Raw genomic sequence first — 25,753 nt, 5'->3', positions numbered from 1 at the left:
TAATAAATATTTCCCATTTACCGGTCCGGCAAAGTCTATATGGACACGAGTCCACGGTTGGATCTCCTCGGGCCACTTCAAGTATTCAGCCTTTGGCATGGTTGCATTTTGCTGACAACTTGAAGGTGCTCTAATTCTGTCCTCAATGTTGGTGTTCAATTCTGGCCACCAAACTTTGCTCCTGGCTAATCGCTTTGTTTGCACCATTCCCTGGTGTTAGAATGATTTATACCTTTCTTATATCTAATTTCATAGCTGTGTGCTCCTAATGTTAACCATTCTTATTTGCAATATACATCAATAGTTTACCTTCAGCTGTCGACCATTCTTTCCCCAGTCTCTTTGCAGATGACACAAAACTTATCAAAATTCTTAGTACAAACACATCTAACGCCGAGTTACAACAGGATCTCTCTAAAGTTGAATCTTGGCAAAAAATTCCGGTTTATCCTTCAACACCTCAAAATCCAATGTGTCTTGAAAAAGACTGTTTGTAATATCTTAGTAGTCTTGAAAAAGGAAATGCGCGACTTTTGACGGGTTGCATTATCCTTTTGTGGGGTGCTGTGTTTGTTGCTTATTGGTGTAACACAGTGTGTTGTAGCTTCTCACTGACACCACGGCAAACAGGTGTCAGGTGCACCTTTCTGCCTAGCATGTAGTATTTCAGTCGATTCAAAAGATCAAGTTTTTAAGGGAAAAATCTAGAATCGCGGTCATTCATTCTAACCCTCTTGAAATTGGCAAAGAAACCTGCTTTCTAAATAAGCATTTTTAGAAGGCCCAAATGTAAAAATCTTACGAACTGAAAGTTTATTTCGATTTTGGAGGCCCAATCATAGGCACCTTTTTAAAAATTTGGAGGCCCCCAAGTAGGCCTACACTTTTTCAACGTAGGCACGTGCCTACTTGTGCCTATTGCTGGCGGCGAGCCTGCCCACGCTTTCCTTATAGAAAGAACAGTATTAGTATGGAACATACAATCATGGTTTCTTAAATAAGCCTTATATATGTACCTTGAAATTCTAGTATTTTCGAATGATCGATGTCTCTTCTGACCGTTCTCAGTAGAATACAGCGAAAAGACAGTAACAGAAAATATCTCATCAAATTTCTAGAATGCGTGGCTTTCACCCTAAAATCAATCGAATTTGTTTCCGCTGTTTTACTCTAAAAAACTACACTGCAATATCATCGCCGCACGCTAAAAAATAATGTAACAATGCCCTTTGGATCTTCTTTTTTAAAAATAGTTTCATATAATATTCCATTACGGGTATACTCCGGGAATGTGGCGAGTGTAGAGTTTTTGTATATGCTTAAATACTACATAGTGTAAGTAATTCATAACAAAATTTGTTAACCGTATAAATACCCGAAATTAGGTTTCACCACACTTATTTCGCGATAACAAATTTGGGTTTTTAAATCAATTTTCTGATAAGCATTTTTTGCAGGGAAGATCACCTATTTGTTACCAGGGTGACGCATTATTTTCGCGGCAAATCTACAGCCAATAAATTTAAAATGTGTTACTTCATACACTCGACGTCATTTAAATCCCGCCTTTTTCTCGATGCGCTTTCGTAACACCGTGCCAATAGAACCTTAAACATTCCAAGAGTATATCTATATAGTTTCCTGGTAGTATGGAGCTCCCACTCCCATGTTCGAGCTCCCACTCCCAAGTTCGAGCTCCCACTCCCATGTTCGAGCTCCCACTCCCATGTTCGAGCTCCCACTCCCATGTTCGAGCTCCCACTCCCATGTTCGAGCTCCCACTCCCAAGTTCGAGCTCCCACTCCCAAGTTCGAGCTCCCACTCCCATGTTCGAGCTCCCACTCCCAAGTTCGAGCTCCCACTCCCAAGTTCGAGCTCCCACTCCCATGTTCGGGCTCCCACTCCCAAGTTCGAGCTCCCACTCCCATGTTCGGGCTCCCACTCCCAAGTTCGAGCTCCCACTCCCAAGTTCGAGCTCCCACTCCCAAGTTCGAGCTCCCACTCCCAAGTTCGAGCTCCCACTCCCATGTTCGAACAGAATCACGATCTCGATGACTCATTGTAAATTAATTAAACAAAATATTGTTACTATTCTCTAGTAACGAACTCATGACGCCGGGGACCCCACTTTCCGGGGTCTGCAGGGGCGTTATCTACGCCACTGTCTGGGGGGCAAAGACTGCTGAGAACGACCACCCACTCTATCGGGGAGTAGCTCTAATAAAATTGGTTGCCAGGAGACAAAGGGCCCCAGCATTAACAACTAAAACTATCATGTTTAAGGGGCTCACTTCATGAACGGTCCATGCGGCCCACCTTCCATCAGGCAGGTTCACTCTTTGGCCAGTCCGCCACGGCTATCGGGTGGTTGCCGTGCTTCTTCCGCGAGCGTTATGACCCTATCCACCCTCGTTGGTATGTACATGGTTTAAAAAAACTAAGGATGTTCAACAGAGCTAGCTATCTCTACTAAATGAAGTGTAGCTAGGTGTCCCAAACTTGTCTGTCATCCCTTTCCCACCCCCCCTCTTTTACTGCGGCAAACCGAAAATAATTCTAAATATGGCGCCACCTTTCGTTTATTCTCGGCATCAATACTTCACGTCGTGCTCTAGTAGCGTGTTTGTGACATAAACTGTTATAATTTAGTATGGTTTGATTTTTGAATATTATACATTTAACTCTTTGAGTAATTTATTGTAAATTTGGAGCACCACGGTTTTAGAGTTAGTTCCTTAAATAACATTAAAATAATTAATCAATTTTAATCATTTACGTGGTAACCGTTGTTCAACATTCGTCTGCTCCTCGGTTCTGGCCTAAGTCACGTCATCTATAACTCCCTCTATGGGAAAAAGGGGTAGATTCAGAAAAGGTGGTTTCTTGGTAAACTCTTGTCACGTAAAAGAAACGAATCTCTACTAACATAAGACTGTCAAGACCCCTAAGTTTGAATTGGGCATAAGGGTTCATGTATCCAGCACTAGACAAGCGCGAGAGAAACCAAAATTAGGATCTACGTTACCTGGTGGAGAAAAATATAAAATCACTTCTATCCCCTCCCTTCCCCCCCCCTTAAGCTTCTTGCCATCTAAGAAGTAGTTTCTGGTAGCATGCATTGGGGGATTTGTGCACAAGTTTAAGATTTTAACCGGCAGGCGGATTCATGTTGCCAGTTTTTCTAGTCATTAGCGTAACGTTAAAATACCTTTCGTTTCAAACTTAGGGGGCTTGATAGTCTTACGCTACTACTTATACGATGACGCTGGTCTCACGTGATAAAACTTTACCAAGATATTGTCGACCCCGTTCTCTCCCGTTGTGCGAGTTTGGAATTTCGCTCGAAACTCCGCGCGCGCTTACATTTCCACTCCTTCACTGATCCTTCTTGGTCACGTGTGGCGCATCAAAGATTACTTTCGAGACAGGTATTTTTTTATGTTTTTAGCTCTGCTGAACATCCTTAGTTTTTGAAATCCATGGTGTGTAACACGAGACGAGAGGACTTGTTCCATCCTCCGTGTATGAAGAAAACGTAGGGAAATAATTTGTGGGTTTAGTGTCTATACGTAATAAGCAATTCGGCGGTAAAGCTTATATTTTTAATAACTTACGTCCTAGGTAAAATTAAATTTGGTTCCAATCTTCTTTCAAAAAATACAGCAAACAAAAAAACCCCACATTCGAAGTTCCTTTTCAACACTTCCTGGTAAACACGCAGATGTCATCAGGGGCGTGCCAACCATGGGGGCGTCAGGTACCGCTCATAGATATATTAAAGAAATAGATACCTTACGCGTAGTCTTATTCGCCTAAGATATACGGGAGCGATAACTAGCAGACAACCCCGTATCAACGTCTACAAACCTAGCCCGTATTCCTGGTGTACTACGTGTAAGGCGCCACCTAACACATAACAATGTTAATCGAGTGTAAAATCACGCGATGATTTTTTATTACCTCACCTACCTAACTTCTCATTACCTCTCCGAGGGGACTATGTCCCTTAGGAGGGATATTACAATCACCGTGTCTGTCGGTGTGTCTGTGTGGGTGTGTGTCTGTCTGGGCTGCGAACGCGTTCACATTTTCGGAGCAAAGTGTAATCGCTGCTTACGCAGTTTCTTAGAATTAGGGAAAAGGTCATTGGGTGTAGTATAACTCTTTTATATAGTATTGGCCGGGATTCGAACGCGACCCCTCTTGTACGACAAGTGTGCGTTCGACCGCAGAGCCACGGATACAAAAAGTTTGAATATCATCCAAGGAGAGGTATATTTTGACTTGCCAACTTGTTTTAATTTTAATTTATTTTTATAGACGGCATATTTCCCGAATTACCGCATTTTAGGTTTTGTTAAAAGTAGGTTTCCCCAACTATTTCGGTATTTGTATGTTTACCTACGTGTTCAAGAACATGGGGTATAATGTAGCTTTCCTCGGAACGGAACATGTGTCAGTGGTTCTGTGGTAGAAAACTCGCCTGACATGCAGAAGGTTTCGGGTTCAAATCCTAGCCGATACTAACCCAAATTATCATAAACGTTATACTACACCCACTGACAGAAAGAGGACTCTTTTTTAAAACCTTTCCCTAATTCCAAGAAACTGCGAACGCGTTCGCAATTCAGAAAGACAGACCCACAGACACGGTGATTGTAAAACCCCTCTTAGGAGACATAGTCCCTTCGAAGAGGTAAACGCGCCAAATTGGTTCACAAGATGTGCTAAACTTATCGAAGGGGATAGCGCTAAATTTCAATATCAAAGCGTATACCCCCTTAATAGAAAACGTTCATACGCGCCTGTAATGCAATTTCATTAAGATTGACGATTCATTAGGTAGGAGACTGTTATTTGATAATGGACGATTGATTTTATTTTTGTTTCTACACTTTCTAAAATTTAACCTTTAATTAATTTTATCACGTTATTCTCCCTTGAAAGCAATTTATAGAATTTATCTTTCACTGCTTTATTTTTCTGAACCTCTAGCCAAAAGCAACCCTTTAATTATCTAAACCTTATCTGAACCCTTTTTGACATGTGCACTATAAATGGTTGGTATTTAAACCCCTCTGAACCTTTTCTATCTTCTACACTTTATATGGTTGGTATTTGAACCTTACCTGTCTTCTGCACCTTAGATGACTGGTATTTGAACCCCCTATGAGCCTTTTTTGACATCTGCACCTTAGATGGTTGGCATTTGAACCTTTTTGAAAATCTAAACCTTAAAGAAGTTACATTTGAACCATTTTTAGCAATGAACCTTAATTGGTTTAAATTTAAACCACCTTTGAACCTTTTTCATTTACAGTGTGGGTGCCACGTTTCGTTTGATGTGGATAGGTCCACGCGGAGCAGTTGAGTGTCCAGATTTAAACCTACGCGATTTTTTCCTCTGCTTGCAGCTACTGAAGGATTTAGTGTAGAAGGCAGTAGTACCTGGTGTTGAGGACAACGCGTAATTGAAGGTTGTGAGACTATTCGTAACACGCCTGCAATTTTTGAACGCGTACGTGAGTCATTTCTTCCACGGGCTCAAGCTTGTATTAGAGCCTTTGTATCATTAATTTGAATAATTAAAAACCTTTGTGAAGAATATTTGACAAATATCTAATTTTAACTTTATTTAGAACAGTATCAATGTCATAGAGTGGGAGGCCCTTTGGAAGCGCATGAGACATTTATCGTAACGGGCCAACTGGTTTTCGAGGCGTAAATAAATTCAGGGTGTTTTCAAAAGGTTATGCAAAATTTTTAAGGAGTTGTAGGGGGTGAGTTGAGAAGTATACCTGTTTTTCCCCATGTTCCTACGACGAGTAAAAAAGAGCACCAGAGAGCTTCAAAGTGTGGCCTACTAGCCCCTGGAAGTAGGCTGCAACAAGCGCAAAACCAAGCAGTAGGGAAACGCGAATATTAAGGTTTGGGTTCGTGTGATACTTTAAAAGGAATTTGTAAACAAATCGAGGTAACCAGCGTAAAAAAGTAAAATAAACAGTATTTAAAGTCCCTGCTGCTTGGTTATGCGCTTGTTGCAGCCTACTTCCAGGGGCTAGTAGGCTACACTTTGAAGCTCTCTGGCGCTCTTTTAACTCATCGTAGGAAAAAAACAGGCATACTTCTCAACTCACCCCCTACAACTCCTTAAAATATTTGCATAACCTTTTGAAACACTCTGTATATTCCGAAGAGCGATGCTGTTGTTTTTACATTTTTTAGAGCGTAAACTTACTTTTTTATCCAGATATTGTACATTAACTTTAGGCCAACTTGTTAATTTCACGCCTCGAAAACAAGACATTGCGTACGAAAAGTGTTCACAAGTTTCGCTGATAGTCTTCCACTCTATGTGAGTGGTTTACCCAATGATCAATACTTTGCAATAGCTTGTTTAAATTATCTTAAGTATTCTAAAAGCTCATTTAAGGAAGAATATTATTCGCTAGTTTTTGTACTGGTTTTTTGGTTGTTTTTTAACCTCTGAAACGAATCATTTAAGGACCCATGTTAATAATAATAATTAATAATAATAATAATAATTATTATCAGCACTACCCTAGGCCCAAGTCCTTTAGCGATATTTATTGCCATTAATTCAGGGGGCTGGGTTACAATGCGTAGGAGAGTGGTGGCAAGCCTAGAGGTCGGGGACAGTTAATCATTAACCATGTTTAAATTGATTGTTTTCGGCAAAAAAATTTAAAAAAAGAAGTTTACCGGTTAATATTTCGGAAAATGATTAAAACACATGTATTATTCGGAAAATTTGAGCTTTTTATCGAAAAAAACGTCGTTTTTCCGATTAATTTTACAAATTTATAATAAAATTAATCGGATAATACAGAAATATAAATTACTTGATCAAAACGTTTTACGAATAATTTTGAGAGCTTTATCTATTGAATAAAAGTTAACCATCCCCGACCTCTAGGCAAGCCCTTCATGAATCATGCCACGTGAGCCAACAGCTCCCTACACTCACTATTACCGTTAACCTCTACAAGTTTTTATGGAAAGAGGAAACCGAAGAACTCGATGGAAAACCACTTAAAGTTATTAGACATATTCTACACATTAGTGCCCATAGACACGCCCCAGAATTTACGACCAGGGCCGCCATGAGCAAGCCCGGGCCCCAGCAAAATAATAATAATGGGCTCTCAGAGAGCCGTTACTACTGCAGATAGCGATACTTTTTCGGGAAGGAACCCGGGAAAAGTATACCTCGATTGCTCAAGCCTGGGCCCCCGGGCTGCACGGGCACCGGTAATTTGTCAGGAGTGTATACGACATACTTATCGGAAACATCCTGTATATTGTAAGTTATAATTACGAGCAGAAGTAAATGATATGATCAAACGTTTTAACATACTAAAGGCATTTTTCTTAAACGAGTTACACGAATGGAAGGGATAAATTAAAAATGAATCGAAGGGGTAACCATATCACATTTTTTCTGTACGACTACAGCGATTACAAAGTGATTACGGAACGATTACAGCGGCTACAGCGCGAATACTTCAATCATATTAGCCAGAGTGTACACCGATTACTGAAATCATATTAGCCAAAATGTACACCGATTACTACTATCATATTAGCTAGAGTGTACGCCGATTACTGAAATCATATTAGCCAAAACGTACACCGATTACTACTATCATATTAGCCAGAGTGTAAACCAATTAAGGAGCGATTACTACAATCACATTAGCCACAGTGTACACCGATTACTGCAACCACATTAGCCAGACTATACACCGATTACAGCAATCATCTTAGCCATAATGTACACCGATTACAGCGCGATTACTGCAAACATTATCCAGAGTGTACACCGATTACAGCGCGATTAATTAAATCATATTAGCCATATATATATATATATATATAAATTATAGTAATATATATTTATTTAATTAATTTAATATAGGGTAACATTTAAAGGGACACAGTATCGTTTGAATTACGGTAATTTCTCGCTCTAGTCTTCAGAATATGATTGGTCGGATCTGCTATAACGAGGAGGGGCCACTTTATATTCGGCCCGAATTTTTGCAAATGATACTGTGGTCATTTATTTAATAAAATAAATAAAACAAATATTAATTCTTACGCGACAGCTTCCAAAATATTACATCAACAATTATCAAAAATTATGATCTTAGTTAAAATACGTGACATTTGTTTTCCGGGTTCATGTATGTTCCTTTGGCGCACTGAAACACTTCGGAAAACGCCACGGAGTTCATCAACGGAACATTGACTCTGTCAAATATAATATTTACGATTGAAATGTGTCATTTCACTGAAATTTAAAGAAATATAGATTACCTATAACGGCCTAAAGAATGAACGTCTTGCAATATCGCCGGCAAAAATGCTTTAGCTACGTCCGTGCACCAGGTCTAAAACGCGATGTTTTATTAAAACCGTATTATGTTGAACCAAAAGTAAAGTAACTCTATAAGGTATGACATTTCTTATGGTTCTAATGGTAATTTTCTTACTTCTAATGGTAATTTTATTACTTCTAATGGTAATTTTCTTACTTCTAATGTTAATTTTCTCACTTCTAATGGTAATCTTCTCACTTCTAATGGTAATTTTCTCACTTCTAATGGTAATTTTATTACTTCTAATGGTAATTTTCTTACTTCTAATGTTAATTTTCTCACTTCTAATGGTAATTTTCTCACTTCTAATGGTAATTTTCTTAGCAAACCTCTTTTCGACTCTCTCGTTTAGCTTTGATTTGAATTTGTACCCCAGTAGTATATTTATATAATCATTCTTTCTAATTGTGCACCCGAGTAGTAAATTATCATCCTTGGTAATAATATGTTTTGACTTTGTCATATTTAAACACAAGGGTGCTCTGTGCTAAACTAAACCATGATTTTTATTTAACTAAGAAAATCAGTTAGGTGATAATTTTCGATAACTTTCATACTTATTGATGTTATGTTACTTATGGCTGAAAGTAACTTAGAATACTGACGGACTTACGGAGCCGTACGAAATGAAAAATTGCTTGGAAAGTGTTTGGTTCAAGTCCGGCAACAAATCATCGAAGAAAAGGTCACCCGTTCCTGTCCGGTCTTGGTATGCCTACAAATTAACCATTTAATGAAAAGAGCGAATTCTATTGTTTAATCTTGGAGATATAAAGCCTGCAGGAGTGTTCAGTTTCATCAACGGATTTAGCCCCGCCCTTCAGCTTGGAGATATTTCCCTCCGGCGCCATCTGTATTCAAAATATAACAAATAGGTGCGTTGCTCTCTTTTGAGAACAGATGATGCCCGGGGAAAATAATTTTCCAAGTTATCCTTCCCAAATACAGATGGCACCAGAGAAAATGTTTTTCTAGGTTATCTTTTCCGAATATAGATGGCACCAGGAGAAAATAATTTAATAAATTTTCTTTTCCGAATACAGATGACACCAGAGAAAATGATTTTCTAAGATATCTTTTCCGAATACAGATAGCGCCAGGGGAAAATGTTTTTCTAGGTTATCTTTTCCGAATACAGATGGCGCCAGGGGAAAATGTTTTTCTAAGTTATTTTCCGAATACAGATGGCGCTAGGGGAAAATGTTTCTCTAAGTTATCTTTTCCGAATACAGATGGCGCTAGGGGAAAATGTTTCTCTAAGTTATCTTTTCCGAATACAGATGGCGCCAGGGGAAAATGTTTTTCTAAGTTATCTTTTCCGAATACAGATAGATGGCGCCTGAGGAAAATGTTTTTCTAAGTTATCTTTTCCGAATACAGATAGATGGCGCCTGAGGAAAATGATATTCTAAGTTATCTTTACCGAATACAGATGGTGCCAGGTTGAAATGACCCCAGCAACTGACGATATTCAATCGCCCACTCATTTGCTCCTAATATAGGATTTATTTCTCCATGGTTTAACAAAGCGCCACACTGATCCTGTATACCTGAAAGACAGATCCCATCGCCGCATTGTCAGGAAAGTCTTCCGTGATTGTATGGTCTCCATTTAACTAAGTAATGGCAGAAGTTAATAATATATATCTAACGAGATAGTTATTTGTATATCTTTCTAATGTTTTTCGCTTGAAACATCTACCTTCGCGCAGGCTCCGTTTGACTTTTCAAAACACGTTTGAGAAGAAAATATAGTGCCGGACGAAGACAGTTATATTTTGGTTTTCCAATAGGCTTCGAGCTTAGGTAAATATAACTACGCGGTGTAATTTTTACATTGTACACATCATAAGCGAAGTTATACTCGCGGTGCATTTTGAGCACATTCGCGATTTGGCGGGAAATTAACGACCAATGGAATCCACGTCGAACCTGCGAAGGTAGTAAAAGGTACATGTTTCACTTTAATGGCCTTGATCGATATTCAGGGTTGCCACCGGTCCGGGAAAACAGGGAAAAGTCCGGAAATTTTAAAGTCAGGGAAATATCACAGAATTTTTCGAATTTGAGAAAAGTCAGGGAATTTAAACTATAATATGAAGCGTCACCTACACCATGGACTAATTAATTGTTAATTAGTCCATGCCTACACTAAAGTAAAAAAAAATATTAAATAAATAAAGATTAAATTCTGATAAAAGTAAAATGTAAAGTTCCAAAATAAGGGAAAATTTATAAAAGTGGTCAAAGAAAACAGGGAAATGTCAGGGAACTTGACTATATCACGAAACGTCACCTATACTAAAATAAAAGGTTAAATTCTGATATAAAGTTCCAAAATCAAAAATTTTGGCCTTAAAAAAAGTCAGGGAAAATTTATAAAAGTGCTTAAGGAAAACCGGGGAAAGTCATGGAATTTGAAACTGAAATTTTTATGGCAACACGGGATACTTCTCTGGTAATGGTAAATGATTCATTTGCAATCATATAGCGTTTTCCATTTGATTACTCGAGATTCGCTCCGAATCTGTCTCTGACGTCATAGATCTCGCCCCAATCGACTAGAGTAGAACCGCAAATGGAACATCCCACTAAGGTATTCCAGCGCTTTGTTGTTTTTCGTCTGTTAGTAATTTTAATTTTCGCGTCTTGGTCTGCCATTTTGCCAAAACATCTAAAAGGAACACGCAAAAATGTTCTCCGATTTCGATCTCGATCCGTTGATCTGTCGAAATCGGCAGATCGGTTTTTGTCGATCTCGGAGCACCCGAGAGCGGGAAATGGAACACGCGAAACTTGATCGGAGTAGATCCGAGCATGCAAATGGAACATAAAATTTTGATCTGAGCGATCTAGAGCTCTCGAATGCAGTCAAATGGAAAACGCTAATAGATATGTGAAATAGTATAGATCCACATTTCTAAGACTACGAGGGACTGACACGGAAGTGACCACTAGCAGACAACTCGAATTTTCTGGATGCGCTACGTTATAGTGCCATCTTTCCGCCAAAAGCAAAAAAAAAAAAAAATACACGTGACTTCAGCTCCACGTTACTCTAGGGCTATCAACATTATTAGGCCTAATCTTCCGCGTTCTTTTTTCCAAATGTAGCGCCTTCTGAAAATATATAATACGAATTTTGAACCCCAATAGATGGCACTATTACGTAGCACATCTAGAAAATATGGGACTTCTTCTAGCTGTATCTTCCGAGTTCTTCCCATGGGCCCATATACAGCGGAAGGTATCTATGCTATTTCGTATATCTATGTTTGCAAATTGTGAACCATATTACCTACAGTAGACTGACTTTCAATATCGCGTACGTACCCCGAAGCTCTTGTACTGGTTGATTATACACTGCATTTTCTCAGTGTACACTTGGCTGACTTTCTCACCGAACGGAGTAGGTACTAGTTGACCTTCACTGTCGAATAATATTCCTGAACGATATTTTTAAATATTTGAAAATTGGATCAAGTCAAACTCCATATTTCTCTACCTATCGGGTCGAATCCGTGGAATATTTCGTGCGCTACGATATGTCCGAGCATACCGTAAATGATCGATCTGTAAAGAAACCACCATTTTATGTCGTTAAGTGACATCAGAAGTATATCTAAAAGTATATAAAAATGTGTTTTAGCTAGGAATTTATCATTGTCAGGACACATAGAACGTGCAGCGGGTCACTTGGCAACTTAAATTTCCATGACCTTGAACCCTGTATTCAAGGTCATTCAAAGTTTAAATCGATAACCAATGGATTTAGAGAAATGGTTCCAATTTGAAAGGTTTTCATCATGGTGTTTTGCATAGGATTCAAGACAGTTAGACCTAAAATTTCTATTCACACACTTTTCAATTGGAACCATTTCTCTAAATCCATAATAAACTTTCAATGTCCTTGAACAATAAGTTTGAAAATTCTAAACATTCCCTACCAGTTGAGTATGTCTAGCAAATTTTGATACTCTAGCATGAGTACTTTTGGAGTTATTAGCCCTTCAACCTGGGGCACGTCAAAATTCTAAGAATTCTTCCGTTGATAGTGAGAATTCCCACTTCTCAAAATTTTGACGGTCCTTCTCACAGGAAGTGAAGTCATCTCTTCTCACGAGTTATCTTGAGAAGAGTGAGAATGCCTCCGAGCATTCTCACTCGGTCAAATTACAAATAAAAATGGCAGCTAATATTCTAATAAGTTAACTTGATGCTGAAGAAAATAAACATTATGATATTTTTGTGGACGAAAATTAATTTTAGAGAATATAGAATGGTTAGTTAATTTCCGATGAAACATTTCCTTTTCAATTATAAATAAAATATTTCCTTCCTTCATATATTGTCGTTAAATCCTGTAAAAATAATATTTATTGTCAAAGGCTTAGTTTACTACGTTCGTGGGATTATCGTAACTTCGTAAGCCGCCATCTTTAGAAGAGTCTTTTTACATTTGACGCATTTTAGCGAGTTCTCACGGGGAGAAAAATTCTCACGAAGAACTCTTTTCAAGAGAAGTATTCCTTCTCAGAATTTGGACGCGGCCCAAGTCTTTACTATATTATTTTCAACACCATCTACCGGATTTTGTCTAAACTCCCTCGACTTGTTATTGGTCAAATTAGGTGGGCCTTAAGCTATTTAGTCTTAAAATATGACGAGATACACGTTTCTAATTGAATACAACTTTTATCTCTAATGGGTTTTGAGATAAATTTAGAATAACCTCGAAGACATGGTTCAAAGTCATGGAAATTTCCGTTGTCAAGTGACCCCCTGCACTTTCTATGTCCTGAAAATTTCAAATTCCTAGCTAAAACACATTTTGAGTTATTAGCTCTGTATCGTTTTTTAATTAACATCCAAAATACAATCTTTATGGATATTTACTTATTAATTTAACCTTGGGTATATTTAGACACTAGGGGGCTCTATACTGAACTAAACCTTGATTGCGTAATAACTGTGAAAATCAGTTCGGTGATAATGTTTGCTAATTGCCATACGTATTTGTATAATGATACTTATGCTAAGAGTTAAATTACACAAACTTCAGGAAACATTTAGGAAAAGAACTTCAAAAGCGTACCTCGGTGATGTCACATCCGGTAGAAAGGGGTAGTCTAATATTCCCATCGGAATGGCTATAGATAATTTATTATTATTATTAATAATTTGTACCCGGAATCTATATACGAATACACTTGAAATATCTAAGGAAGGCCCCGATCAACTAATTGGAGTTTCTTAAATTAATTTTATGGTAAGCCTATTTTCTTCCGACCTAGTTTAAGCCACGCCCTTTTCTCGCAACACCGTGCCAAGCCACACTGCCAATAGATCCTTAAACGTTCCAAGAGTACGCGTGTATAGATTCCTGTTTATACTAACACAGGAAAACCAAATCAAACTAACTTATACTGTTGACCAAAGCGGTATACCACGCGTTTGCTTGCAGTAAATCGGTCTTGAACCAACTAATTATATCAAAGAAATGTTATTAAATAGTCGAAACTGTGGTATTTATTAGAAACACCTTACTATTTATTACGGTCAAATTTGCCCTTCAATTGTCTCGCTTCCCGAGGCCAGTCTAATTCCATTAAGGCCTTAATGACATTGACGTAAGTGGATGCGTCGCTGAATTGTATTTGGTAGTACTTGGTCAACTCTGTTTCGTTCAAAATCCAATCGGGAAACGCCACAAATGGTGTTATGGATTCCAACTAATACGTGATGAATAATAACATACGTTTATCATAAGGTTCTCATAAGTTAGGGCCTCGCGTAGGGCCGGTGTAGAGGGCATTGTCAACGGAAGAATAAATTAATTCGAACATCTAGGTTTTAAAAAGTTTTCTTAAATGTATTCTTTTAGCTTATACTCTCAGTTTAGTATCGACGTGAAATCCCGCACAAAACGCGTTTAAAGCCTAAGGCCCGTCCACACTATCCTTTTGCTGCTCGGGTCGCTTCTTCGCTTGAAACACGAGAATAGCATGTTAGTTTCGCAACTCGTCCACACTTAAATTCGTTCGATTTTAGCTCGAAATATTTCATCCAATAAGCGTCTAGCCTATGCTCACGTGTCTCACGTGGTACTTTTTGACGTCACTAATCCTCTCTGGAATGTATAGACGTCTGATTTTTGGCTGTTTTACTATTGTGTCCCGTATTTTCTCTCGGTAATATAAAGATGGACAAAAACGGCAATTAATGAGGAAAATGTAATTAAGCGAAGTTCACACTATACAATTAATTTGGCCACTTAATTGAAACCAACTAATTGTAAGCAAGAAACTTGAATAGTGTGAACAGAAAAAATTGTAACCATTGTTCCAACTTTTTCTGTTCACACTGTACAGTTTTCTTGCTTCCAATTAGTTGGTTTCAATTAAGTGGCCCAATTAATTATATAGTGTGAACTCTGCTTTAATGAAGTGAAAGGGTTCCCCGAACTTTGGAACACCAACTTCTGAGCGTACTGCAAAGCGGCTCTATTTTGGATCCGTGGTTGACACCCAAAATAGTGACCTCATTGTGGAGCGATGTAATTGGATGATTGGACGCGTACCATGCAAAAATGTTTCACTAGCCAAAGATTTCTCGCGAGATCGCGACGACTGGCGTCTATTGCGTGCTTGATGTGAAGCACGCGCGCGAACGTAGATGCGATTTCCTCATAGTGTGGACGGGCCTTGACAAAGAAGTAACTTCAAAATCGAAACGATTTATTTTAATTTTAAATACTACGATGTGATTCAATAATTTATCATTATTTAATTAGCAAAGTAAGCTTTTTCATCTTCACCATTTAGCCTTTGCCTAAAATGTAAGCACTCCAACGGAAAGGATTTTCTGCACATTTTTCTAGTGGAAGCGTATTGGAAGTTAGACATTATAATTTTAGAACGTTGGCATGAAACTCGATTGAAATTTTATAAAAATCTTAGTTTGAGGACGAAGCCACCAGGAGGTGCCTATTTATAGTACATACCGCTTAATAAAGGTTTGGTGCTGGTCGAAAAAAAATCTTAGATCTTGACTTCTGGGGACTTATGATAAGAATCAAGTCCTCGCTAATCAATAAGTAATGAAGAAGATTTCTTCTTCGACTACGCTGGTAGATAGCGCCATGCAACAACAAAGTGCTTTCTCCGCTCCTATATAATCATGGACCACGAATCTAAGAGGACCCACTGTTCCCGATATTTGGACACGGTAAGCGTGGCCTAAATCGGAAGGCTTACTGAGGTACACCAGCCGCTTTGAAGCGCCTCAAGAATTCTGTTCAACTATCACTACGAGAGGCTTAGACGGGGCTTAGTACGTGTGATAAAGTTTAGAAATGAAATGGTTTCCAGTGAATTTGATTAAAAAACCTCAGTCATACACGGCTTACTGGCTATTTTTACTTAACACAATGGTTAATTACCATTACTTAAACCATTAAAGAACCAATTTCAAAAATAAAAGGTCTAAAACTTACTAAGCCTAATCTTTTAACCGAAAACAACAGTGCCATTTTGTCAAAATTGAATGTGAACGCGCCACCTTCTCTACGAAACAACGTCGGAAATCGACTTCAGCGACTCCTAGTTTGTCCACATTGAACTAAAATTCCCCATTATTTTCCTATTCCCGGTATTAAAGCGTGAATTTTAAAACCTGAACTGTAAGTCCTTAGAATTTTGGTCCATGATATAATTACGGCGCACGACGCACACTAGGTGGCACGTTCCAATTAACACGTGCCGCAGAGCACGTGCCATTATTAATTAGAAACGAGGAAAGCACCCTAGTGTTTCGTAGCGCCATCTACAGCGTAGTCGGATTAAAAATCTTCCTCGTTGAATGTTTACTAACTTTTCGAATAAGTTTTTGGCTGGCGTCTTTGTCTAACCAGTCGCTGACGACTAACCCGAAGATAACCTTTCTAACTTCCCTGAAAAGTTTATCAACCTAGGAAGAATTTAAGAGTTAGTGCGTTCGGAATGTAATTAAATGAGAACTGTCACCAAAACCAAACTTTACGAGGTTTTTTTACAGAAAGATAGAAAATATATTAATAATTAAGTCCCTGAAAATTTATAGATATTGGAAAAGTATTTAAAAAGTTACGCTACTTTTTCCGCAACCTACATCAAACGGCTTCAAAAATTTCAGAAATCGCGGTTGAACCTACGTGCAGCGCCAAAGAATGAAGCGGCAAAATTTTTAAAAAGGGCGGCGTGTAAGGCGTATTAAAAACACGATTAACTACAATCTACCAATATGTTAAAAAGTCAAGGAGAATGTCGTAGCAGCTCCGACCGAAAAACGATAAAACCGGGAAAAAAATATTTCGTTCACGAGATGGCCAAGTGGTTCTGAGATTCTCGAGTCGGGAAGGATAAAACACGAAATTTGGTTGCTTATAATAAATCAAATACTGGCAATATTAACATTAAATTTTTTCTATAACCATTTTCGGACGTCCTCTATTCATTTAAATGGTTTTTAACCAATTTTAGGGTGGTGACAGTTCTTCTTTAAGGTTTTTACCCAACCATTTCTTTTCTGCCAGGAATTCGAGACCAGTGAATGTTGTAAATTTCTGCGGCGGCGTATGGCATTAGTGTATTGACTTCTTGGACGCATCGGATCTTATCATTGGCGGCGGTTTTATGAAACAACCGGCTAAACCTAGGACCTAATTGTGTGAGCACTTGCAGAACGAACCAGTTTTTGACCACTCTTAATTAACAACGAAAAAATTAGCAATCTTTTCGTAAGTATAAACTTTGTTTCGAGCCAAACTGTGGGCACAAACTACGACTATTATGGTTGTTAGTAGGTGGACAGTATATTTTGGCACAGGGTGAAAACTCTGAACAGCTCCTTACGCGTTGAGTTTGAAAGTTCTCTCGTCTATGGTTAAAGGGGATTTTCGTCTCATATCCGAGCAAAGAAATAAAGGAGCCGGGTTCGCTTTCCGTTTCCTTAAAAACTTGTCGAGGTTAACGTAACTCGACTTACGTGGTTTTCGCTTTTAATAGTAATTTTAATAGTACGATGATTTCTGATACCAGTAGTGAAAACTTCCACCACCCTCCTACGCAATTTAACCCGGCCACCTGAATTAAAGGCAATATAAGTCGCTCGATGACGTATTGGGACTAAGGTGGTGCTTTGGGTATTAGCCTAGCTGATTATTTATTATGGGAGGAATTTGGTAATATTACCACCGACAATCACTACTAAGTGGGCGGTAATGGCTGCGCCCACATTTTGGCGCGAAACTAAGATTATTCAACTATCAGGTTGGATATCGACCAACTGCAAATAAGTTTGAAGTGGCAGAAAATAATTTTTTGACCCATAAAATAATAAAAAATTCTTAGGAAAATGAAAGATAACCAGTTTTTATGGCGGAATAATTTGATCTTGGTCAACTTTATAGCCCTCCACCTCTAGGGGCTCCTGGTGGGGTCTATTAATCCCGAAAATAATTTACCAAATTAATTTACTTTTATGACACAAAATAAAATATTCTATAAAAATATTTATTTTAAATAAATTGCATAACTATATTTTGTTAATTTAATTATCTAATAATTTGAATCACCACGCATAGATGGCGCTCGCGTTCAAGAACGATAAAAGCGATGGAAGGGAGGGGGGGTGGAATTTTCGGTGGCGGCCAAAAGCACCCGACATCCAACCTTATAGTTGAATAATCTTGGCGAAACTAACAAGGAGAGTACCTGAGGTGTTTATTGCCGATCTGGTTCAAATTCGGGCGTAATGTAGACCTATATGAGATATGAAATTTCCCAAAAGGAGACGTTGCACTACCCATTCGATTTGCCATGGCAACCGGAAATGTTTTGACCACTTAAAACAAACATAAGATTTTTCAAAACAGTGTTACAAATTTACCCCAAAAATGTTCCAATTTACCCAAACTTGATGGAATTTACCTAAATGTGGTCCAAATTACCCATTTCGTGATTTCCAAATTAAAAAAAATTCATAGGAAGTACCCTGTGGAACCGAGAAAATACCACACTTTTTTAAATGGAGATTTTTTGGTTTTAAGTGGTCAAAACCATTTTCGGTTGCCATGGCAAAACGTATGGGTAGTGCAACGTCTCCTTTTGGGAAATTTCATACCTCATATTGGTCTACATTACGGCCGACTTTGAACAAAATCGGCAATAAACACCTCGGGTACTCTCCTTGTCAGTACATCGGTATTTGTAGTTTATTCCAAACCTGCTATCTTTCTTCTCAAGTACTCTCAAAATGCCGTTTATGAGTTCGGTAACGGTGAAAACTTTATTATTTTGATCTATCGTGGTGTTGTCAAGGATCTTCCGCACTACTTGGATCCAATCTGTACCAAAACCAGTCAATGGGGCGTCTTGGTTCAACTGGGCCAAGGTCACGTTATAATTCTCGGAATTGCTGGCGTAGTTTTTCTGTTCAAGTTATTTATTAGCTAGGTTAGAATTGAAAAGTTTTTTTTTAACATTCCTGTTCGTCCCTATTTTACGGATTTTTAGAACTACCCAATATCAAAAGTGACATAATCACCAAAAGTGTATCAATCGGACCTATTTCGTAATGAAAGTTACGAGCGAAATACAAGTTGGGAGGGGAGACGGGAAAGTATGCCTTGGGGAGGGAAGGAAGTTAAAACCAACAAATAACGCCTCGTAATGAGGAACGGAGGAACTAAGTAGCACTGGTCAAAGTTAGTGCATTTTTTTATTTTTCGTCGTTCTGTGGAGATGCTATCGCCATCTACCTACGATATCATACCATAGACTTAAAAAAGATCCAGAAAGGCGTCCATAAATAATCTTTGATATGGTCGATCTCGAGTCGAGCATTCATTAAACCTTTAGCATACGAAAGTACAGGGATTGTCACACTTTTGGTAATTATGTCACTTTTGCCAATATTAACTAAAATTAACCAAAACAGTAGTAGTAGTAGTAGTAAATTATTTTAGAACTACCCTAAAATAGGCCCTGGAACCAGACCAAGGGAATAATCACTGGTAAGTACACCTGCTTATAGATTTTCGAAAGATGTCCTGTGATCTCCATCGATTCCTCAAAAATTTTCTTTCGTTGCCTACGTTGTTTATAACAAAATTGTTTTATCACGAAACTATTTAGATAGATTCATGGTTTTATTTAGTATTTATTTGATTTGATTACTTAAAATAGTTTTGGTAAAAGATATGAATATTTAACTGTCTTTCCTTACTATTTGAATATCTATTCTACTTTAAAGTAAATAATAATTATTCTCTAGATAAAAAAATATGGATAATATTGGTCATATGGATAACATAATGCTAAACTAGACTAACGCGAACAAAACTCATAATTTAAAATATTAGAAAATCACGCCATCTACCGAGAAAAGCTGGAAACTTAAACATGGGGGAAGAACTTGTACCTCTGATTAACCATGGATTAAATAACCTTAAATTTAATCCATGGATTACCTAAGTGATTACCCCCTCGAGCCACGCTTAGCAGGAGATTGGTTAACCAATTGGACCTACCTGAAACGAATACAGGTAAGATTCGCTCACGTTCTAAAATGAAAAATAAATTTAGTGTTTTATACAACAATTTAGAAAATAACTAAATACGAACCTTTAGCTGTTTAGCCAAATCGTTTATTTCGTTAATATCTTGTTGCCATTGCGACAATTTATCGCAATTGGGATTCAAAAAACAAACTATTTTTCGTATATCATCTGTGGTGGCGTAGTTATATGTTGGAATAGGATCCGGATAGAATTTCGACAGAAAATCGCTTTTCATAATCTATACAAAATGTCGGAGCAGATGAGAAACTTATAGAAATGATTGATCAAGTAATTTAAAGCGAGTGACGGCTCCAAAGAAAACCACTAGGATGTTTTTCCGTATTACACCAAAAATATCCCCATAAGTATCGTTGCTGCAGCGCGATATATTTTATCTCCTAAAACTCTTTAAAGAATAGTTAAAATCTAGTGTTTTAAGTTGGAAATTTTCCCGGAAAATGACCGAGGCCTTTATTCCGGAAAAGTTTCCTTATTTTTCCGGAAAAAAAGTTTTCATTCCAATATATTGTTTGCAAATTTATAAAAAGCGGCATTTTCTACTAACTTTTTCGAATCTGAAAGTAAAATTAAACCTCTAGACTAGTTTAAACTGATTAATAATGTAACATTATTAATGTTTTGTAGTATGTTTACTGATATTAGACATTTTATATCGATAAAAAGTTAAAAACATTAAAAACCCTTAAAAAGTAATTTATGTTTAAATTTTTGGCTTTTCCAATTTTCTGGAAATTTTTCCGCATTTTATTTTTCCGGAAAATTAACAACACTATTTAAATCTGCTACAATCTCTCTTGATTGACATAATCGAAAGGATGCTTATTATAATTAACTGAATAAAATTTGATTCTAAGACTCGGTCATAAAACGGTGAACATATTAAATTCGAAAGACGACGCGTGACCCGTTGCAAATATACGGCAGTTAGTTAGTAACCGTTCAAAAGCTTGAAGTGCCTTCCGAGGGGCAGGTCACTTCCTTGATTAACGACGCACCCCTCAAAAGATTAAATCCGATTTAATCGTGATTATTTTGATTAAATTCAATTTAATCACGATTAAGTTGATGAAATCACGTTTAATCATGATTAAATGATTAAATCCTGATTAAAATGATTAAATCTGTTTAAAATTATTAAATCCTGATTAAAAAATTATATCGTGATTAAAAAATTATATCGTGATTAAAAAATTATATCGTGATTAGTATGATTAAATCGTACTTTAGCTTTGATTTTAATGATAAATTCTCGATTCGACCGATTATATTGATTAAATCGTGATTAAAATGATTAAATATAATTAAAAAGATTAGATCATGATTAGAAAGATTAAATCTCGTTTAAATCGTGATTAGATTTTCTAATCTTGATTAGATTTTTTATTCTTGCTTACCCTGATTTAATCACGATTACCCTGATTTAATCACGATTACCCTGATTTAATCACGATTACCCTGATTTAATCACGATTACCCTGATTTAATCACGATTACCCTGATTTAATCATTTTACTATGATTAAGACGCACCCAAAATGGAAGTGAATTGCCCCTCGGTGCCTTTCACATTTTCTTGGTTCGCACGTGAGAAATCGCGGTTCGGTTATAGCCCAGGCTTAAAGGCCTAGGTTTTCTTCTGCCTGTCACCCTTTAATTTTACTTTCCTTCCAAGCAAATACCCTGGTGGTAGGCCAACGTGTTCCGCTGTTGGCCTACCACCAGGGTATTTGTTTGGAAGGAAAGTAAATTTAATGGCTGACAGGCAGAAGAAAACCTAGGCCTTTAACGTCATTTCCAATTGTGCCCAGAATTTTGAAATTATGAAAATATAACCTAAAACAATTACTTAACCACGTTTACTATACGTACAGTAATATTATTTGACGTAATTACGAATTTAATCGGGTTATTTTGATTATACAACAATTTTATTTCCGCGCCTTGTCCTTTGCAAAGCGATTCTAAACGAAGCGATTTCAGGGGTAAGTGTGAACGTGCCTAATGCATTAGGTTAGACAAGCTTCCGAAAACGACATCTATCGTACCATCCAGGAACTAGAATAGAGCCGCCACTCGCTTTAAAGAAGGCTTACGGAGAGTATAAACTTTTCTCGCTCCCACATATCCGGAAGAACTTGAAACTGAAATATTATTTTCAGATTATACCGTATAAGCGCTTCCAAATTGTAGCTAAATATGGTAGCAAGGCTATCTTGGTTCGTCGAAGCTACGGGGTCGGACAGAATGGGCCAACCGTTGAACTGGTTTATCAGGTCGAAGAGGTCATTTTGGCGATTGTTCTCGGAGTCGGCTGAAACAACGAGCGTGGTTTTGGCATCGCCACCAAACTTTTGAATTTCCAATGGGAACTTGGGGAGTACTTACTGACGCATGAACGGTATATGAACGAAGCAATGTCACGTGGTTTTGAGCTTTTAGGCAAATCTTGCAGAAGGTCTGTGCAAATATGGTATCATTACATTTACATTTCAAGTATGATAGGAAGCAAGACTGTCAGATTTAAATCAAATGATTTTTTAAAGAAATTATTGATTTAAATTGCCTATTATATTTAGATGTATCACGAATCTTTATATGAATACATTTGTAAGTAAGAATATTTTGGCCCTGATGATTATCATCGAAACGGGCGTGGTTTACATCAAAGGAATTCGCTCGCGACCAAAACCAACCAATGAATTTGAAAAAAGTCGTTAGTTGTTACATTCGACGTATAGTTTAAACACAGACGCATTCTCAGAATTATGCCAATGAATCCTTAGACAAACCACAGACCACATACCCCATGTATCTCTCTTAGTAATTTCATTTTATCTATGTCTCGAATGTAATTCGACTTTTTTAAGAGCGCGCCATCTCACGGCAATTAGAGACAGTTTTAAAGGTACAAAGACGTGACAATAAAAAATGTATTGTACGAGCTGGCTCGTGCCCGCCCTTTTTTATATATGCAAGTCCTTCTTGGGGTAGGTGGTCTGTGGACAAACCAAGTGTATACATATATAATTTCCTGAATGTATTTATGAAAAATTAAAGAGTACTTTCTATAGCGATAGCTAAATCAGAGTCAAATAAATTACATATGGTAATTAAATTTAACGAACATTAATTGGAATTTTAAATTATTAATCAAATAATTAATCAACTTCCCCAGAAAAAGAAAATAATATGTTTAAAAATCCTTAAAACCGCAAAAACAATTAAAATAAAAAAATCCGATGTAAATAAAAAATCCGATTTAAATCACATAAATACTTTTTTAAATAAAAAATGTAGCTTCAAAATGTATTTGTCTTACTTGAGAGTTTTTCGTACGTTTGTATTTGCAAAAGACCTAATGGTATCGTTTGAACATTGGTGTCGTTGGCCGGATGGTGGGTCTTCCAGTTACCACAAGTGTAATTGTAAAAATCCTCGCACGGGTCGACAGTCTTGTCCATATAATTATTAAAATCAGCGGCTTTAACGTTAAAAATAAACGTTAAAAATAATTAACATATCCATTGATATAGTTTGGAATGATGACATTTTACCTAACTGACGACACGATGTATCACGGCACGTTCGGCTTACAGTCACGCGTTCTATCACTGTCTTTTCCGTGACTATAATAGAAATTTGAACAGTTATTCGCAGCTGGTACAACATACCGATTAACCAAATTGATAACAGGGATATAGAGTGCTTTCAATTCAAAACTCAAGACGTCACCAATGTAATTGGCCTATTGGTAAAAAAGGGTAACTGTCATGGCGGCCACTATTAACACTTTAGCTGTGTCGTTACAAGTTTTCAGTGGCGTAGCGTGGGCCATTGTCGCCCGGGGCGGAATCATAATTCCAAGGAGGATAGGAAGAGAGGCGAAGTAGAAGGGATGAATGCTCCAAAATCATCCTTGTAAAAAGGGGCAATTTTGCCGCCCTCCTAATGGTGGCGCCCGGGGCGGTCCGCCCCCCTTCCTCGCTACGCCACTGCAAGTTTTCAAAATCGTATCAGACGAAAGCACTCTATAAACATTCTGTGAAAAGCTCTTATAGGTTCAATTTCTACCCTTTTACTTAGAACATATGTAACATAATATCAAACCAATAAGTAGAACAATTTGCAAACATAATCAACGAAAATATTATTGCGCAATCAAAGGTCAACTCACGGCTCCCTAGTGTCTAAATATTATATTGTTACTTACTCTTATAATAGATGGCACCAATTGAAAGTTATTGGGAAGGAAAGAAATACTTATTTATTAAAAAAAATATATTTCGTGGTTTTTGCGTCATTTAAAAATTATTCGTTTCAGACTGCTGGCGCCATCTAGTAACAAATCGGATATTTAAAACTCGACCTCTAATGGCTTTACTCTTAAGGCTGTTTTTCCCTGACCAGTGGCGGCGCCAGAGGTAGGCTACGTGGGCTAAATTCTACTTTAATTTTACTTGGGGACCCACAAATTGAATTGAAGTGGCCACAGACTCGCCTCCTAAATTCAATCGTTGGGCCCCTAAGCCGGGTCATTTACCTTCAGTAAAATTTGTAAAAGTCAAAAAAATGCTATTCTTTTAGGAAAAATAATAGCTTACATCTCTTGACAAAGTGGTATCAGTCTATTTAACGGGTCATCGCTTACCTTTGGGTCTTTGAGCCAATACCAAAACGGAAATGAACAGACTGAGAGACAGTAGTCCCAAAACACCAATGATGAGCCGAGATTTGTTGACGACACCGGGCGCATTGTTCCGCCGCCTTAAAAATTAATATATTATCAGACTAAAGGTATATTGGATCATTTTGTATCGCTTACCCAGCGTGCAAAGCGTCATTAGAATTAGCGAAAGCCATAGACATTGTTACTAAATTATTTTCAATACATAAATGTCCAAAAGGGGGTGTTTATAGATCGTTCAGCTGGAAAGACTTTGAAACCTTGAATGTATGAAATGACTATAAAGCTATTTAATCAGGGGCCTAATCTTGTAAGCGTACAATACAAGCCAGATAAGGGAGGCACACCTCGCAATTGTTCAATCGGGAAGAAATAGAGTGAAGGTATGATTTCCGATTTCTTTGTTAAACTATTTTAGTGGTTTGTTGCCTATGTTATTTTTAAAATGCTTGGGTCTTTGGTAAACAAGGCGTTGGAGGTTATATTCGGTTTAAATTAAAGAGTTAAAGATACGATTTGGGTACATTTGTTCGAATTTCATTCGTCCGAACGGTGGTACAAATCTCCGAATGATCATTTGTCCGAATGCCGGAAAACAGGATCGTATGTCCGAAAACGTATTTCATTTGCCCGAACAATTTATCACAACTTTTGTTGGTGATTTAGTCGTTCAATTTATGTTAACTTTACTGGCGAATTTCATTTGTTCGAATAATCGTTTGTCCGTTTTTCGAACAATAGGAATTGGTAGTTTTTTTTTAAATATTGTTAATATAAGAAAATAGTAACATTAACGTGAACCTAACCTAACCTAACCTAACCTACAATATCCACAACATTCAATTTTCGAAACATAAACAACGACCAACAAATTTTAAGATTGTTGCCATTATCGATATTAATACGAATACGAAGTAAAATATACAATATATAGATATAGCAGCAATTAAGAAAAAACAACTTGAACAAACAACGATATTTACCATGTAGTTTTTTATTTTTAATTCTTGCTCTAAAAAAAATCCGGACCAAACAAAAACAGCAATAA

General features: G+C 37.4%; 1 protein-coding gene across 1 annotated transcript; it reads right to left on the bottom strand.

Annotated features, from left to right (window-relative positions):
- Nucleotides 1-7,901: 7,901 nt before the first annotated feature.
- On the bottom strand, nucleotides 7,902-24,937 carry LOC149923648 (neprilysin-1-like). Its single transcript, XM_090160527.1, has 20 exons — nucleotides 24,844-24,937; nucleotides 24,670-24,785; nucleotides 23,576-23,647; nucleotides 23,341-23,502; nucleotides 22,407-22,478; nucleotides 22,115-22,332; nucleotides 20,066-20,239; nucleotides 19,972-20,004; nucleotides 18,666-18,871; nucleotides 16,958-17,144; nucleotides 16,275-16,370; nucleotides 13,950-14,134; nucleotides 13,824-13,885; nucleotides 13,498-13,552; nucleotides 11,908-11,975; nucleotides 11,736-11,848; nucleotides 9,953-10,018; nucleotides 9,016-9,117; nucleotides 8,341-8,414; nucleotides 7,902-8,274 (listed from the first exon to the last, which is right to left on the bottom strand). Exons 1-20 carry the CDS (start codon nucleotides 24,885-24,887, stop codon nucleotides 8,175-8,177), a joined length of 2,205 nt encoding a protein of 734 aa, XP_090016653.1. The 5' UTR covers nucleotides 24,888-24,937; the 3' UTR covers nucleotides 7,902-8,174.
- Between the last annotated feature and the right edge of the window lie 816 nt (nucleotides 24,938-25,753).

The sequence above is a fragment of the Leiobunum rupestre genome, chromosome 10, assembly GCF_980474605.1.
Source record: "Leiobunum rupestre chromosome 10, qqLeiRupe1.1.hap1, whole genome shotgun sequence".
Taxonomy (NCBI): Eukaryota; Metazoa; Arthropoda; class Arachnida; order Opiliones; family Sclerosomatidae; genus Leiobunum; species Leiobunum rupestre.
Note: the sequence above shows the minus strand (reverse complement) of the source record. Positions and strands in the feature narration are given on the sequence as shown.